Source organism: Aquarana catesbeiana, linkage group LG04 (genome assembly GCF_042186555.1).
Source record: "Aquarana catesbeiana isolate 2022-GZ linkage group LG04, ASM4218655v1, whole genome shotgun sequence".
NCBI lineage: Eukaryota > Metazoa > Chordata > Amphibia > Anura > Ranidae > Aquarana > Aquarana catesbeiana.
Window position 1 is genome coordinate 621,655,846 of NC_133327.1, and position 16,189 is coordinate 621,672,034.

General features: G+C 42.5%; 1 protein-coding gene across 1 annotated transcript in view; it reads left to right on the forward strand.

Moving 5' to 3' along the window:
• TLR5 (toll like receptor 5) overlaps positions 1-16,189 on the forward strand; it is a 73,232-nt gene that overhangs the window by 15,252 nt on the left and 41,791 nt on the right. Inside the window, exon 2 of the mRNA XM_073628312.1 lies at positions 6,091-6,145. Coding sequence (XP_073484413.1) covers positions 6,135-6,145 — 11 coding nt within the window. The 5' untranslated portion in view covers positions 6,091-6,134. The remainder of the gene's footprint in view (positions 1-6,090; positions 6,146-16,189) is intronic.

Below are 16,189 nucleotides of genomic sequence, written 5' to 3' on the forward strand. Positions count from 1 at the left end.
AAAATTTTTTACAAATCAATATCTAAAAAGTGTGACGTGCATTTGTATTCAGCCCCCTTTACTCTGATACCCCTAACTAAAATCTAGTGGAACCGATTGCCTTCAGAAGTCGCCTAATTAGTAAAAAGAGTCCACCTGTGTGTAATTTAATCTCAGTATAAATACAGCTGTTCTGTGAAGCCCTCAGAGGTTTTTTAGAGAACCTTAGTGAACAGCATCGTGAAGGCCAAGGAACACACCAGACAGGTCAGGGATAAAGTTGTGGAGAAGTTTAAAGCAGGGTTAGGTTATAAAAAAATATCCCAAGCTTTGAACATCTCACAAAGCACTGTTCAATCCATCATCTGAAAATGGAAAGAGTATGGCACAACTGCAAACCCACCAGGACACGGCCGTCCACCAAAACTGACAGGCAGGGCAAGAAGAGCATTAATCAGAGAAGCGAAGATATGGAGGCCAAGAGCCCATGGTAACTCTGTCCACAGGATAATTATTAGTCCTGCACTCCACAAATCTGACCATTATGGAAGAGTGGCAAGAAGAAAGCCATTGTTGAAAGAAAGCCAGATAAAGTCCCGTTTGCGAGAAGCCATGTGGGGGACACAGCAAACATGTGGAAGAAGGTGCTCTGGTCAGATGAAACCAAAATTGAACTTTTTGGCCTAAAAGCAAAACACTATGTGTGGCGTAAAACTAACTGCACATCACCTTGAGCACACCATCCCCACCATGAAACATGGTGGTGGCAGCATCATGCTGTGAGGATGCTTTTCTTCAGCAGTGACAGGGAAGCTGGTCAGAGTTGATGGGAAGATGGATGGAGCCAAATACAGGGCAATCTTAGAAGAAAACCTGATAGAGTCTGCAAAAGACTTGAGACTGGGGCGGAGGTTCACCTTCCAGCAAGACAACAACCCTAAACATACAGCCAGAGCTACAATGGAATGGTTTAGATGGCCCAGTCAAAGTCCAGACCTAAATCCAAGTGTGAATCTGTGGCAAGACTTAAAAATAACTGTTCACAGATGCTCTCCATCCAATCTGACAGAGCTTGAGCTATTTTGCAAAGAAGAATGAGCAAAAATTTCACTCTCTAGATGTGCAAAGCGGGTAGAGACATCCCCAAAAAGACTTGGAGCTGTAATTGCAGCGAAAGGTGGTTCTACAAAGTATTGATTCAGGGGAGCCGAATACAAATGCACCCCATACTTTTCACATATTTATCTGTAAAAAAATTTGAAAAAAAATTTCCTTCCACTTCACAATTATGTGCCACTTTGTGTTGTCTATCACATAAAATCCCAATAAAATACTTTTGTTTTTGGTTGTAACATGACAAAATGTGGAAAATTTCAAGGGGTATGTATACTTTTTCAAGGCGCTGTATATTCATATTTTCTGAACATAATAAAGCTGTAAGGCAGCTTCCATGAGTGTTTTGGAGTAACCAAGAAAAAAAGTTTTTCAAAGGATGTACAAATAGTCACATGAGAGGAAACACAAGGGGGGAAATGAAACTTGGTGCAATAAATTAAATTGACTTAATTGGCACCTACGTGCTAACTGTGCCAACGTGCTACTATAGAAAAAGATCTGGAATTGATAAATGGCACAAATGCAGCCCTGTATACATGAATTCATCATTAAATGTATTTTTTTTTAAAGGCAAACGTTGTAAGTAAGGAAAGTTGGAATAGGCAGCCGCACACCACAGCGGGATACCAATCAAACTTCTTTATTGTAATGCAGACAGAGACAGTCACAGGAAAGAACGGAAGGTGAACGTGTTTCACACGTATTATGCTTAGTCATAAGTCATGGGTTATGAGGAAGCACAATATGTGTGAAACATGTTAACCTTCCATTCTTTCCTGTGACTTCATCTGTCTGCATTACAATAACGAAGTTTGATTGGTATCCCATTGGGGTGTGCGGCTGCCTATTCCAAGTTTTCCTTGTTTGTCGTGGTGGCGAGCCAGGCCAGCACCTGTGGGGGTTACCTGCTGTGCGAAATCCTCGGCTCACCTGGAGTGGTGAATAATCCTCTGCCTTCCTGCAAACAGTGTAGGTACCTGAATATGACCTGCTGTCAGCCTTCGGTAGTCCCATGTGCAGCAGACTGGGACTGGAAGAAGAAGCAACACAAGGGGCCATTCAGTTATGCTGTAGTGCTTGTGTGCTATCAAGGAACATGCTGATAGGAGGAGAGAGCAGAGTGATAAAAAAAAATGAGTTAATCAGTCTGCTGCTTCTCTTTTCACTGTCCAGTCACAGGCTAGAGGTGGGACAAGACCTGTAAGTGTTAAAGCAGAGAAAAATCAGTTTTTCTGCCCTGCCCATGGGTTGTGCTGTGTGGCAAAGGACTGAATTGACAGGAATGCAGATCCATTGGCAGCTAAAACAGTGCTCAGATATGTATTTCACTTATGTTGTTTAGCTGTTTGCCTGAAGTTCATCTTTAAAGTTAGACATGTGAAATGAAGCTTCGAGCTGATAAATTTAAACATGAAATATGCCCCGAAAAATGGTGGCAAACTGGTGGGTTTTACCTCTGTGAAATGCTATTGTGGCTGTACTCACAAGGCAACAGTGTCCCTGATGATGGCATTTCTAAATACCAGTAATTGTAAACCAGTGTCAGAAGTCTATTGTATTCAAAGTATAATGGTGCTTATGTGTGCAATGTCTGGCCGGACTGCCATGTTTTTGTCCCTGTTGGCTTTGAGGTTGAGCTCTTTCCTCACTCCATAGTGAGATTATCTTCTAGGCCCATTAGTGTTTTTAAGGGTTGGCCCCTAAAGTGTTACTAAACCCACAACAGTAAAATCAGTCTGTATATGCAGTAAAGCATGCTTGTTCAAAAAAAGTTCACTCAGCTTTGGGCAGAGGTTGTCATCATCCTTGTAATAGTATCCAAACATCAAATAATTTCTCTTATTAGGACTTTTACATGGCAACCAACATATACCACCAGATGGTTCATGTATAAAAAAAATATTAGTTTTATTATTCACAATTAAAAAAGACCTCCATGAGGCTCAAATATATGGCATTAGGACATTCTACAATATAGCACAATTGCTTTAGCAGTGGTGATACCCAATACCATATAACACTGTACATCACATAGGATTCAGTACCAGTTAATGTATGGAGAAGGAAATCCAACATGTTTTGAAAATATCTTCATCAGGGATATGTATCGCCACCATTCAAACAACATGTGACAATGCTTAAGAATCTGTCCAAGAATATCCTCCTCAGATAAGAACATGAGACACCCACGAAACAGGACCGCATGTATGTTAAAAAGTGACCAAAGGATACAGCATTTGTATCCACGAGAACTGATAAATGGTGGAAAGAGTCCCCCAAGGAACCAAACATATGTCTACCTAATTTGGAGACCAGTGTGGTGTCTCCCTCTGTATCATGGAGGGTTGTTGTGTTATACTCACTGTTGAGCCTAAGGGGTTAATCCTGCGCATTGTGTAAAAAGGCTGTTTGATTCCGTCTTCTCTGATCCTCCCCTTCTTTTACTGTCCCCAATCCATCTACTGATAGCACAGAGCCCTAGGAGACACTCTGCACATGCTCAGTTTGGTGAGCAATGATTTTTTTTTTTTTTTGGGAGGGTGCATGTGATTGGCACGGGGCCAATAAGCACAGCTCAGAAAGAGGGTCAGGGGTTATGCAGCCTCATAGGACAGTCAGTGGAGAATGAAAACTCCTCCTATAAGCTTTAACCAGTGCTTGGTCAGACACTGATAGAAGTCACGAGACTGCTATATACTGGTGATAAGAAAAGTTATTTAGCAGTATAAATTTATGAAAATAGTTTCCATGTTCTGTGTACTGTGTGAGATCCGATATAGTGAATACAGGGCCCTGGGTTTAGGAACAATTTAATCAGAGAGAATAAGCATTGCTATGAAGCTCACCATAGTTAGTGGAATGCAACAGGATGTTGGCAAAAAAATGTTTTTTCCATTTGGCTTGTATTTGCTGGAAAACCAATATCACCACTCTTTCAAGAGAGCAAGTAATAGTCAAAAAATTTCAACTCAGAATTTGTTTAATTTTTGTTAGAAGGCCTGGCAGTTTATTTTTTTCCAGTCTGTGTTTTATTGGATAGATTTCTTTTCATTTCCTGACCCAGAGACACAACAGGAAGTAAGAAATCTCTGCAAAGTGTCAATTATCAGAATAGGTGTCCTGTTCCAGTGACAACTGTAACATTTTGGATTTTCCATCATTTACTGTCCTGGTGACAATGGATGAATCTTCTCATCTGGAATACAAAAAAAAGCCGACAGGGGTTCTGACATTTCCCAACAAAGAATAATATCTAGTAGGTGTTTTAGGGAAAAAAGGGCTTCATAGCTGACGGGTAGTATAGATCATGTTCTTCACTTTAGGATTTATACATAAAACTGAAAGAGAGAAAACATTTTGTGTCACCTAAAACAACTATCCTTTTCTTCAACTATCAGCTTTTCTGATGTCCTGTTTTCATGGTATTTAAGATTGTTAGTTATTTCCTAGTGAAAAGTCATAGAACACCGTGTCCAGACTATGTCGAAACATTTTAATCTTGTGTAATGACACCACAAAGCTGACTAAGACAAACTGCACTTTATTGCCACATAGGTCAAGCCAAACAGAGATATGAAGAAAGTAAGATCTGTGGTGACCATTTCTTTACTACATTTCCTGTGAGGCATTAGGTCCACATTCATTATATTTATATATATATATATATATATATATATATATATATATATATATATATATACATAAGAGAGAACTGGTGATTGGCTGTCAGGTAGGTGAAGCCCAGAAGTCAGCTATGACAAGTAGGAGAGACCCAAGGATTGTCTGTGACATGAAGGTGAGGCTAATGAGTCATCTGTGAGAAGTACATGAAGCTCAATGATCATGTATACAAGTAATTGAGGCCCAAGGATCACCTGTGACAAGTAGGAGAGGACCAGGAGTCATCGATGACAAGTAAGCAAGGTTCAGGGTTCACCTGGAACATGTAAGTAAAGCCTTAGGATTTTTTGTGGCAAGTAGGTGAGGTTCATAGGTCATCTTTGACAAGTAGATGAGGCCCAGATGTAATCTCTGACCAGTTGGTAAGGCCCAGGTGTCATCTCTGACCAGTTGGTAAGGCCCAGGTGTCACCTCTGACCAGTTGGTAAGGCCCAGGTGTCACCTCTGACCAGTTGGTAGGGCCCAGGTGTCACCTCTGACCAGTTGGTAAGGCCCAGGTGTCACCTCTGACCAGTTGGTAGGGCCCAGGTGTCACCTCTGACCAGTTGGTAAGGCCCAGGTGTCACCTCTGACCAGTTGGTAGGGCCCAGGTGTCACCTCTGACCAGTTGGTAAGGCCCAGGTGTCACCTCTGACCAGTTGGTAAGGCCCAGGTGTCACCTCTGACCAGTTGGTAAGGCCCAGGGGTCTTCTGTGACATGTAGGTGAGGCTCAAGGGTCATCTCTGACTGGTTGGTAAGGCCCAGGGGTCATCTGTGACCAGTTTATAAGATCCAGGTTACACCTGTAACCAGTTGGTAAGGTCCGGGGGTCATGAGGCCTTGGTGAAATATGTTTACGCATGACTGTGGTAGAAGGTAACCAAAACGATGTGAAACAAGCTCCAACTGCTTATATTTATTTCCTGATGGCAATTGAATCTCCTGGAGTAGTCAAATTTTATAGCACGTTTAAAGGCATATTGCAAGTAAATAAAATATATTTTATGTACAGGAAAAATGGCAAGTAAGCATTTAAAATACTCAATTTTCTGTACAATTTTTATTGTTGGTGACAGCGTCTATTTATTGCCTGAGCAGCTTATACTTACCTGAAGCTAGCAATTATAAAAGAAGAATGATGCATGGGCTAACCTAACCTGTGCAAGAAGACCTTTGTGAATTGAAAATATAATTTCTGATTTAAATATTCTACAAAGGATGCACAATGGTAAAATGATGCATGTGTTATATTGTGAAATACTGACACCATTGAGATAATCTAGTGTCTTGTCCATGTGTAACTATGGTAATGTTTTATTGCATCTCGATTCCAGGCATTTCTGAATAATGAAGATTACTTGTCCATGCTGCTGAAAAGATGGGCGTCAGGTAAGTTTCTATTGAAGGAAAATTACAGCAGTTTTTAATCACTCTAATTTAAATATATATGTTTTAAGTTTATTTATATATATATATATATATATATATATATATATATATATATATATACACACACACACACACACTAGAGCTGCACGATTCTGGATAACATGAGAAACCCAATTTTTTTTTGCTTAGAATAAAGATCACGATTGTCACGGTGTAACATCATCTTTCACATTATACAAAAAAATTGGGCTAACTTCATGGTTTAGTTTCTTTAATTCATTTAAGTGTATTTTTTATTTTAATTCATTTAATTTTATTTTTTAATTCATTTAAGTGTATTTTTTATTTTAATTCATTTAATTTTATTTTTTAATTCATTTAAGTGTATCTTTTAACAAAAAATTGTGTTTGAAAGACCGCTGCGCAAATAAAGTGTGACATAAAACATTGGAACAACCGCTATTTTATTCTCTAGGGTCTCTGTAAGAAAATATATATAATGTTTGGGGGTTCTAAGTAATTTTCTAGCAAAGACTACAGATTTTAACTTGTAAGCAACAAGTGTCAGATAAAGGCTTAGTCTTTAAGTGGTTAAACTGACCTCATTTACAGGCCAAAGTTCATTCCTTTGAGCTAAAAGAACCAATTGATACATTGTATCTCTGTATCTCTTCTCTATCTCTCAGTGCTGAGGAATGTTGATAAACATTTGCCTTTTTTTTTTTGACAGCTCTGAGCAGAGAACGGCACTGTTTACATAGAATTGGGGAAATGCTGGATGAAGATCGTGAAGGGGGGTTGAATCGAGATCTTGATTTTTTAATGATTAATCATGCAGCTCTAATATATACACATACACTATGTTGTCAAAAGTATTGTGACACCTGCCTTTACACGCACTTGAACTTTAATGGCATCCCAGTCTTAGTCCGCAGGGTTCAATATTGAGTTGGCCCACCCTTTGGCCCTTTTCTGTTCCAACATGACTGCGCACCAGTGCACAGAGCAAGGTCCATAAAGACATGGATGAGTGAGTTTGGGGTGGAGGAACTTGACTGGCCTGCACAGAGTCCTGACCTGAACCCGATAGAAAACCTTTGGGACAAATTAGAGTGGAGACTGCGAGCCGGGTCTTCTTGTCCAAGATCAGTGCCTGACCTGACCAATGCGCTTCTGGAAGAAATTAAACATTCCCATAGACACACTCCTAAACCTTGTGGACAGCCTCCCCAGAAGAGTTAAAGCTGTTATAGCTGCAATGGTGGGTCAACACAATATTGAACCCTACGGACTAAGACTGGGATGCCATTAAAGTTTATGTGCGTGTAAAGGCAGGTGTCCCAATACTTTTGACAATATAGTGTTTTTTAAGTATAACAAAACGCAAAACTTTTTTTTTTTTTTTTTATTTAGTTTTGGATAGAGTGGAGAGGGATCATAACACCTGTCAGTTTTTATTGCTGTGTAGGCCCCTGTTGGGGAGATTCACTCTATTTGTCCTGTTTACTATTACCGTTATCAGTGAAAGTAAAAGAAATTTCCAAATTTGGGGTTGACATCAGAACAGTAATAGAGGGGGAATTTTCCAATGGGGACACTACTTCTGGTGACCCAGGTGACCCCCTGGGATTCCCACATTTTGGAACGATTTTCTCTCACCACCTGTTTTTTCTATGGAACAGGAAGTGAAGGGAAATTTTCCCTATTGGACCGTATGGCAAAAAACAAACTAACAGGGGTTATTACCCTCCCTTGTAAGAGGTCTTTGTGCCCCAAAAAAATGGGAAAGTGGTGTCCGCCGAGGCGCCCGAATGTAAAGGAGAAGCTAAGAAGTGGATTCTTCATTGATTCAATATTTATTGCTCACAGAAAAGTATAAAACACTGTCAACGCGTTTCATGGCCTCCCTTACTCTATCCAAAATTAGAAGAAAACATGCTTGCCTCAAGTTACACTTTGACTATAATATGAAACCTTTGTTTTGCAAATAACAGTGTGCCTGGTCCAAAATGAGAAAGTTTGCTGAAAATGACTTTTTTACAAGTGTGTAAAATTTAGGAAAGAAAACAAAAGACAATTTATAATTTCAGGTTGTGGGGAGTGTTGCTGTGTGAGGATGTGCTGGATACAGGTTCCAGAGAAGTATGCATTGCGATGGGGGTGGAGTGAATAGCGATTTCAGTGAGGTATAGTCTGTGATGGGAGTCGTGAATAGTTGTTGTAGGGAGGGATGAGCTGAAAGTGGGGTGAATAGAGGTTGTAGGGAGCGATGCGCTGTAAGTGGGATGAATAGAGGCTGTAGGGAGGGATGCGCTATAAGTGGGATGAATGGAGGCTGTAGGGAGCGATGCGCTGTAAGTGGGATGAATAGAGGTTGTAGGGAGCGATGCACTGTGAGTTGGATGAATAGAGGCTGTAGGGAGCGATGCGCTATAAGTGGGGTGAATAGAGGCTGTAGGGAGCGATGCGCTGTAAGTGGGATGAATAGAGACTGTAGGGAGCGATGCGCTGTAAGTGGGGTGAATAGAGGCTGTAGGGAGCGATGCGCTTTAAGTGGGGTGAATAGAGGTAGGGAGTGATGCGCTGTAAGTGGGGTGAATAGAGGCTGTAGGGAGCGATGCACTGTGAGTTGGATGAATAGAGACTTAGGGAGGGATGCGCTGTAAGTGGGGTGAATAGAGGCTGTAGGGAGCGATGCGCTGTAAGTGGGGTGAATAGAGGTAGGGAGCGATGTGCTGTAAGTGGGATGAATAGAGGCTGTAGGGAGCGATGCGCTGTAAGTGGGGTGAATAGAGGCTGTAGGGAGCGATGCGCTGTAAGTGGGGTGAATAGAGGCTGTAGGGAGCGATGCGCTGTAAGTGGGGTGAATAGAGGCTGTAGGGAGCGATGCGCTGTAAGTGGGGTGAATAGAGGTAGGGAGTGATGCGCTGTAAGTGGGGTGAATAGAGGCTGTAGGGAGCGATGCGCTGTAAGTGGGGTGAATAGAGGCTGTAGGGAGCGATGCGCTGTAAGTGGGGTGAATAGAGGCTGTAGGGAGCGATACACTGTAAGTGGGGTGAATAGAGGCTGTAGGGAGCGATGCGCTGTAAGTGGGGTGAATAGAGGCTGTAGGGAGCGATGCGCTGTAAGTGGGATGAATAGAGGCTGTAGGGAGCGATGCGCTGTAAGTGGGGTGAATAGAGGCTGTAGGGAGCGATGCGCTGTAAGTGGGGTGAATAGAGACTGTAGGGAGGGATGCGCTGTAAGTGGGGTAAATAGAGGCTGTAGGGAGGGATGCGCTGTAAGTGGGGTGAATAGAGACTGTAGGGAGGGATGCGCTGTAAGTGGGGTGAATAGAGGCTGTAGGGAGCGATGCGCTGTAAGTGGGGTGAATAGAGGCTGTAGGGAGCAATGCGCTGTGATGGGGTTGGGGAAGCGGAATGTAAATGGGAGTTTCAGGAGGGATGAGCTGCTGGCATGAGATAATTAATGCAGGTTGCTGGGAGGGATGAGCTGTGAGATATTAGGGTAGCTTGGTGAAGGTTGCTTGGGCAGATTCGCTGTAATTTGTGTGTGTGTGGAGGGGGGGGGGGGGGTGCTGGAATATGCTGTGTGGGGAAGGTGGTGAATGCTTATTGCTAGGAAGGATGCACGTTATATGGTGGGAAATGCCGATTGATGGGGAAGAATGAGCTTAGACATGTCAAATCGCAGCCTATTAACGGCAATGTCCCAATCAGTGCGGCGCCACACCGATTTCCAAAAGTAGTTCCTGTACTACTTTTGGCGACTTCAGGGGCGATTTCAATAGACATCTGTGCATGAACCCGCACAGATGTCTTTCAAATCGCCACCGAACTCGCACTGAAATGCAGGTTTAAAATTGCGCGACTTCAGCTGAATTTGCGTGATTTCAAACCCGCGTTCAGTGTGAATGTACCCTTATTGTAATATCATTCAATGCTCTTTGAATTCATTTGCTTAGTATGGTATTGTTGCTACTTTTCTGAATTATATTACTTCATAATAATGTATTATAACTCCAGGCAGGTATACAAGACACAAATGAATACAGCTTTGTGTTATTAAATACATAACTAAATGTATTTAATTTTAAATGCAGTAAGGCTCGGTTCACACATGGGCGGCACGACTTGCAGGTCGCCTCAGCGAGGCGACCTGCAAACGACTGCCGGGGCGACTTGCGAGACGACTTCTGCATAGAAGTCTATGCAAGTCGCCCCAAGTCGCCCCCAAAGTAATACAGGAACCTTTTTCTAAGTCGGAGCGACTTGCGTCGCTCCGATTAGAACGGTTCCATAGCACAGAACGGGAGGCGACTTGTCAGGCGACTAGGTCGCCTGACAAGTCGCCCCAGTGTGAACCGAGCCTAAGAGTATCTGAATGTGATTTGGCATCATCCCCTTGCAGTTCATATACAGCAGAGCCCAGACTGGATTTATCACTGTGCTGCTTCTTCTTTGCTGTCAAGTCACAGGCTTAAAGCGATCCTAAAGGTTGTATTTTTTTTTTTTTAACCACTTAAAGACCGCCCACCGCATATACTGTATGGCAGTATACTGTATGGCAGGACGGCTCTATTGCGTGAAACAACATACCTGTACGTTGTTTCATGCAATAGATACTGTGGGTGCACGTGCGCTGCCAGAGGCGCGCGCACCCGCTGCACGGAGGGGGAGCCAATCAGCAGGCCACCCGTAATTGCTCCACAGAGAAGCAGAACGGGGATCTGCTTATGTAAACAAGGCAGATCTATGTTCTGACAGGGAAGTATACAGAGATATTCTGTTCCTAGTAATCAGGAGCAGCGATCTCTGTGTTCTTCTTGTCAGTGCTTCCCCCACACAGTTAGAAAACACACTGAGGGAACACACTTAACCACTTGATCACCCCTGATGTTAACCCCTTCCCTGCCAGTGTCATTTATACAGTGATCAATGCATTTTTCTAGCGCTGATCACAGGGGGCGGCCCGTCCATTGTGGGCGAACGGGTGCCGCCCTCCCTGTCCATGCACCCGGCCCCTTTCAGGATGCCTGGTGCATGAATTCTTATGGTGGGGGTGGGTTTTGAAGCACTGATTAGAGCCAGACGCTCTAATAGGCTTCAAAATAGGGTGGGCTCGGGGTGCAGAGCATTGCATCCGGAGCCCACCCAGGTGTGTTGCAACAGTGAATGCAACACTGATCCTTCTCCTGGCCAATCGGGAAGCGGGTCTGATACCTGTCACCCGATTGGCTGAAAGGACAGGCGATCCTATTGAACGCCTGGGAGAAGAAGGGAGGAGTCGCACAGATAACACAGGAGCCTGCCCACCATCCATAAAGATAGAAACCTGCTGCCGCCGGAGCCTGCAACCCGCCGAAGCCGAGGTGATCAAATACCACCAAAAGAAAGCTCTATTTGTGGGGAAAAAAGAGGACATCAATTTTGAGTACAGCATCGCACGACCTCGCAATGAAATCAGTTAAAGTAACGCAGTGCCGTATATATTGTATAGTAGCGCAGTGCCGTATAGTGAAACTGCGACACTGACTTAACCCCTCTACGCCCCAGAAATGAAAGAAAAGGTTCCGCTCCCTTGGCCCCTCTGTTGAAGTTATGGGGCCCAGGGAAATGTAATTTAAGCCCTGGTAAACAAGTAGGAGCAGTCCTATGATTCTATGACCTTTTCAAATTAATCAAAATCTCAAATAAATTGTACACCCCCTTAAAAGAATTTCTCAATGGCATCCCTGATGTAGCAAGCTTCTTGTGCTGCGACATCCTGTCAATGTTTACAGGAGAGCTGCACGACTTTCAGGGCAGCTAGGAATGTGTGTTCACCCTTGTGATTGTAAGACAAGAACATTGGAAAGGGCAGCGAGTTGTCATCAGGTGGGTTTCATACCTGCTCGCCTCCTGGAACAATGCCCTGATTGTGTGTGAGCGCAGGGTGTATTGCTTAATACAGACAAGTACAATTGTGCAATCCAAATGCACGCAATTTGTATTAAATAGAAAGGGCATTATACAGTGACAGTTCTTAAGTAATCATTTGGAACAGTTCGATATTCTGCAAGATCAGCATGTTTCTTTTATTAGTCAAGTGCAGTATTTTGATGTGCTGAATGTACAGTTTAGATTTTTTTTTTCCATTAAATTGGAACTTTTTTTATATTATAGAAATAGAATAGAAAACAAAAGAACTCTACTCTCTGTATGTGAAATGACATTATCAAATAATTATTTTAAGGGTAAAGAGACCCTGTCACCTGACCATTAATTTCAAGATAAATCTTCCCTTCCTCTAAGACTCTATGTGCATTTAATGTATTTTATGCGTGATATTTACTTGTAAAAGCCACCCTTGTAGACATCCAAAAGCCCGGAGTCTGCTGCTGGTCACCACCATCTTGGATGGTGGTCAATGGAGAAAAAAATCCTTTTACATTAAAGCGGAGTTCCGCCAAAATTTTTTTTTTAAGTCACCAGCTACAAATACTGCAGCCGCTGACTTTTAAAATATGGACACTTACCTGTCTGTCGCTCGGCTCTCGGGTGCTGCCACCACCATCTTCGGTAAGGGGATCAGGAAGTGAAGCCTTGCAGCTTCACTTCCCAGTTCCCTACTGCATATGCGCGAGTCGCGCTGTGCAATCCGGATGTTCCCTGCTGGGCGGGAAATGGCATAGATAACCGTAGATTCTGTGGTCATTTATGCCCGGAAGTGGGTGCAAATACCTGTATTATACAGGTAACTGCACCCCCCCTCCCCCCAAAGGTGCCAAATGTGACACCGGAGGGGGGGAGGGTTCCGAAAAGCGGAGGTTCCATTTTTGTGTGAACCTCCACTTTACTTGAAGACCAAGCCTTTTCTGGAACTTTTTGTTTAAATCAGTATTTTTTGCTAGAAAATTACTTATAACCCCCCAACATTATATATATATATATATATATATATACACACACAATTGCAGCGATCGCCATTTTATTCCCTAGGGTCTCTGATAAATATATATATATATATTATTTATTTATCAGAGACCCTAGGGAATAAAATGGTGATCGCTGCAATTGTTTATATCACATGGTATTTGAGTAATAGTTTATCAAATGCAATTGTTTTGGAAAAAATACACATTAATGAATTTTAAAAAAATACATTTTTTTTTGTAAAATATGAAAGATGATGTTACGCCAAGTAAATAAATACCTAACATGTCACGCTTTGAAATTGCAAATGCTTGTGGAATGGCGACAAACAACGGTACTTAAAAATCTCCATAGGCAACGCTTTAAAAATGTTTCCGGGTTACCTATTTAGAGTTGCAGAGGAGTTGCTAGAATTATTGCTTTCACTCTAACATTTGTGACGATACCTCACGTGTAGTGTGAACACCATTTACATATACAAGCATGACTTACGTATGTGTTCGTTTCTGCGCATGAGCACGGAGGGATGGGGCACTTTCGTCTGTATTTTATTTTTTATTTTTATACTGTCCCTTTAATTTTTTTTTATATTTATCTCTTTTATTCCTAATAGAAATAAGGATGACCGGTTCTCTTTATGCAGAGATCTGGGGTCAAAAAGACCTCAAATCTCTCCTTTACCTTAAAAGCAAAAGATCAAAACATTATTTTTTTTTTATCTTCTGCTTTATAAAGAAAAAACATTTGTTTACTTCCACCCTAGACCGGAAGTGATGTCATGACGTTGCTCTGGTCCTCCAAGCCCATAGAGGCATTTAGAGACAATCTGGTCTCTATTCGCCTCTTTAACCAGCCGGGTGCACCGTCAGATCGTTTCTTGGGTGCACCAGTAAAAATGTAAGCCCGAGAAACACCAGCGAGTGAGGGGGGGTTCGTCCCCTCCCACCCCTTCTGAAAACGATCCAGCGGCTAATGAGCCCCTTGGCCCACTTTCATGAGGAAGCCAGCCGCCGGCTGAAAGAGAAATACCAGGATTATGGTTGATATCTTCAGCCATAATCCTGGTAAACCACTTGCAAACCGCAACGTGTATACAGTAAGGGAAAAAAATATTGATGCCCTGCTGATTTTGTATGTTTGCCCACTGACAAAGAAATGGTTAGTCTTAAATTTTAATGGTAGGTTTATTTTAACAGTAAGAGACAGAATAACAACAAAAATATCCAGAAAAACACATTTCAAAAAAAGTTTTTTGCATTTTAATGAGTGAAATAAGTATTTGATCCCCTATCAATCAGCAAGATTTCTGGCTCCCAGGTGTCTTCTATACAGGTAACGAGCTGAGATTAGGAGCACTCCCTTAAAGGGAGTGCTCCTATTCTCAGCTTGTTACCTGTATAAAAGACACCTGTCCACAGAAGCAATCAATCAGATTCCAATCTCTCCACCTCAGCCAAGACCAAAGAGCTGTCCAAGGATGTCAGGGACAAGGATGTCACAAGATTGTAGACCTAAGAAAGGCTGGAATGGGCTACAAGACTATCGCCAAGTAGCTTGGTGAGATTGTGACAATTGGTGCGATTATTGGCAAATTGAAAAAGCCCACAAGGTCCCCCCGCTCAAGAAAGCACATATACAAGCCCGTCTGAAGTTTGCTAATGAACATCTGAAGGATTCAGAGGAGAACTGGGTGAAAGGGTTGTGGTAGATGAGACCAAAATCAAGCTTTTTGGCATCAACTCAACTCGCCGTGTTTGGAGAAGGAGGAATGCTGCCTATAACCCCAAGAACACCATCCTCACCATCAAACATGGAGGTGGAAGCATTATGCTTTGCGGGTATTTTTCTGCTAAGGAGACAGGGCAGTTTTACCTCATCAAAGGGATGATGGACAGGGCCATGTACTGTCAAATCTTGGGTGAGAACCTCCTTCCCTCAGCCAGGGCATTGAAAATGGGTTATGGATGGATATTCCAGCATGACAATGACCTAAAATACACAGCCAAGGCAACAAATGAGTGGCTCAAGAAGAAGCACATTAAGGTCCTGGAGTGGCCTAGCCAGTCTCCAGACCTTAATCAGATAGAAAATATGTGGAGGCTGCTGAAGGTTTGAGTTACCAAACGTCAGCCTCGAAAACCTTAATGACTTGGAGAGGATCTGCAAAGAGTAGTGGGACAAAATCCCTCCTGAGATGTGTGCAAACCTGGTGGCCTCGGTGGTAAAACCCTTGTTGGTGATCACAAAGTACTAAGTCATGTTTTGCGAAGGGGTCAAATACTTATTTCACTCATTAACCACTTGCCGACCGGCTCACACCGATATACTTCAGCAAAGTGGTTTGTTCCCGTGAATTGCTGTATGGGTACATCTGTACCTTTAAGGGCGATAGCAGGCGAGCGCCCGCTGCACGAGAGGGAAACCCGATGCGAGTGGCAGGTAGGGCGCGATCGCCGATGGTCACACGCGATCGCGTGCACGAGAGTAGGAACAGAGATTTGTGTGTGTAAACACACAAAACCCTGTTCTGTCAGGAGAGAAGAGACATATCGTTTGTTCCTACTAAATAGGAAAAATGATATGTCTCTTGCTCTAGTCAGTCCTATCCCCTCACAGTTAGAACACACCCAGGGAACACACAATTTAACCCCTTGATCGCCCCCTAGTGTTAACCCCCTTCACTACTAGTGACATTTACACAGTAAACAATGCATTTTTATAGCACTGATCACTGTATAAATGTCAATGGTCCCAAAAATGTGTCAAAAGTGTCCGATCTGTCCGACGCAATGTTGCAGTACTACTAAAAATTGCAGATCTCCGCCATTACTAGTAAAAAAAATAAATAATATAAATGTCATAAATATTTCCCATAGTTTGTAGATGCTATAACTTTCGCACAAACCAATCAATATACGCTTATTGCAATTTTTTTTAACCAAAAATATGTAGAAGAATATATATTGGCCTAAACTAAGGAAGACTTTTTTTTTAAAAAAAACATTTTTGGGGATATTTATTAGAGCAAAAAGTAAAAAATATTGCTTGTTTTTTTTTTTTGGGTACAGCGTCGCACGACCGCGCAATTGTCAGTTAAAGCAGTGCCGTATCGCAAAAAATGGCCTGGTCA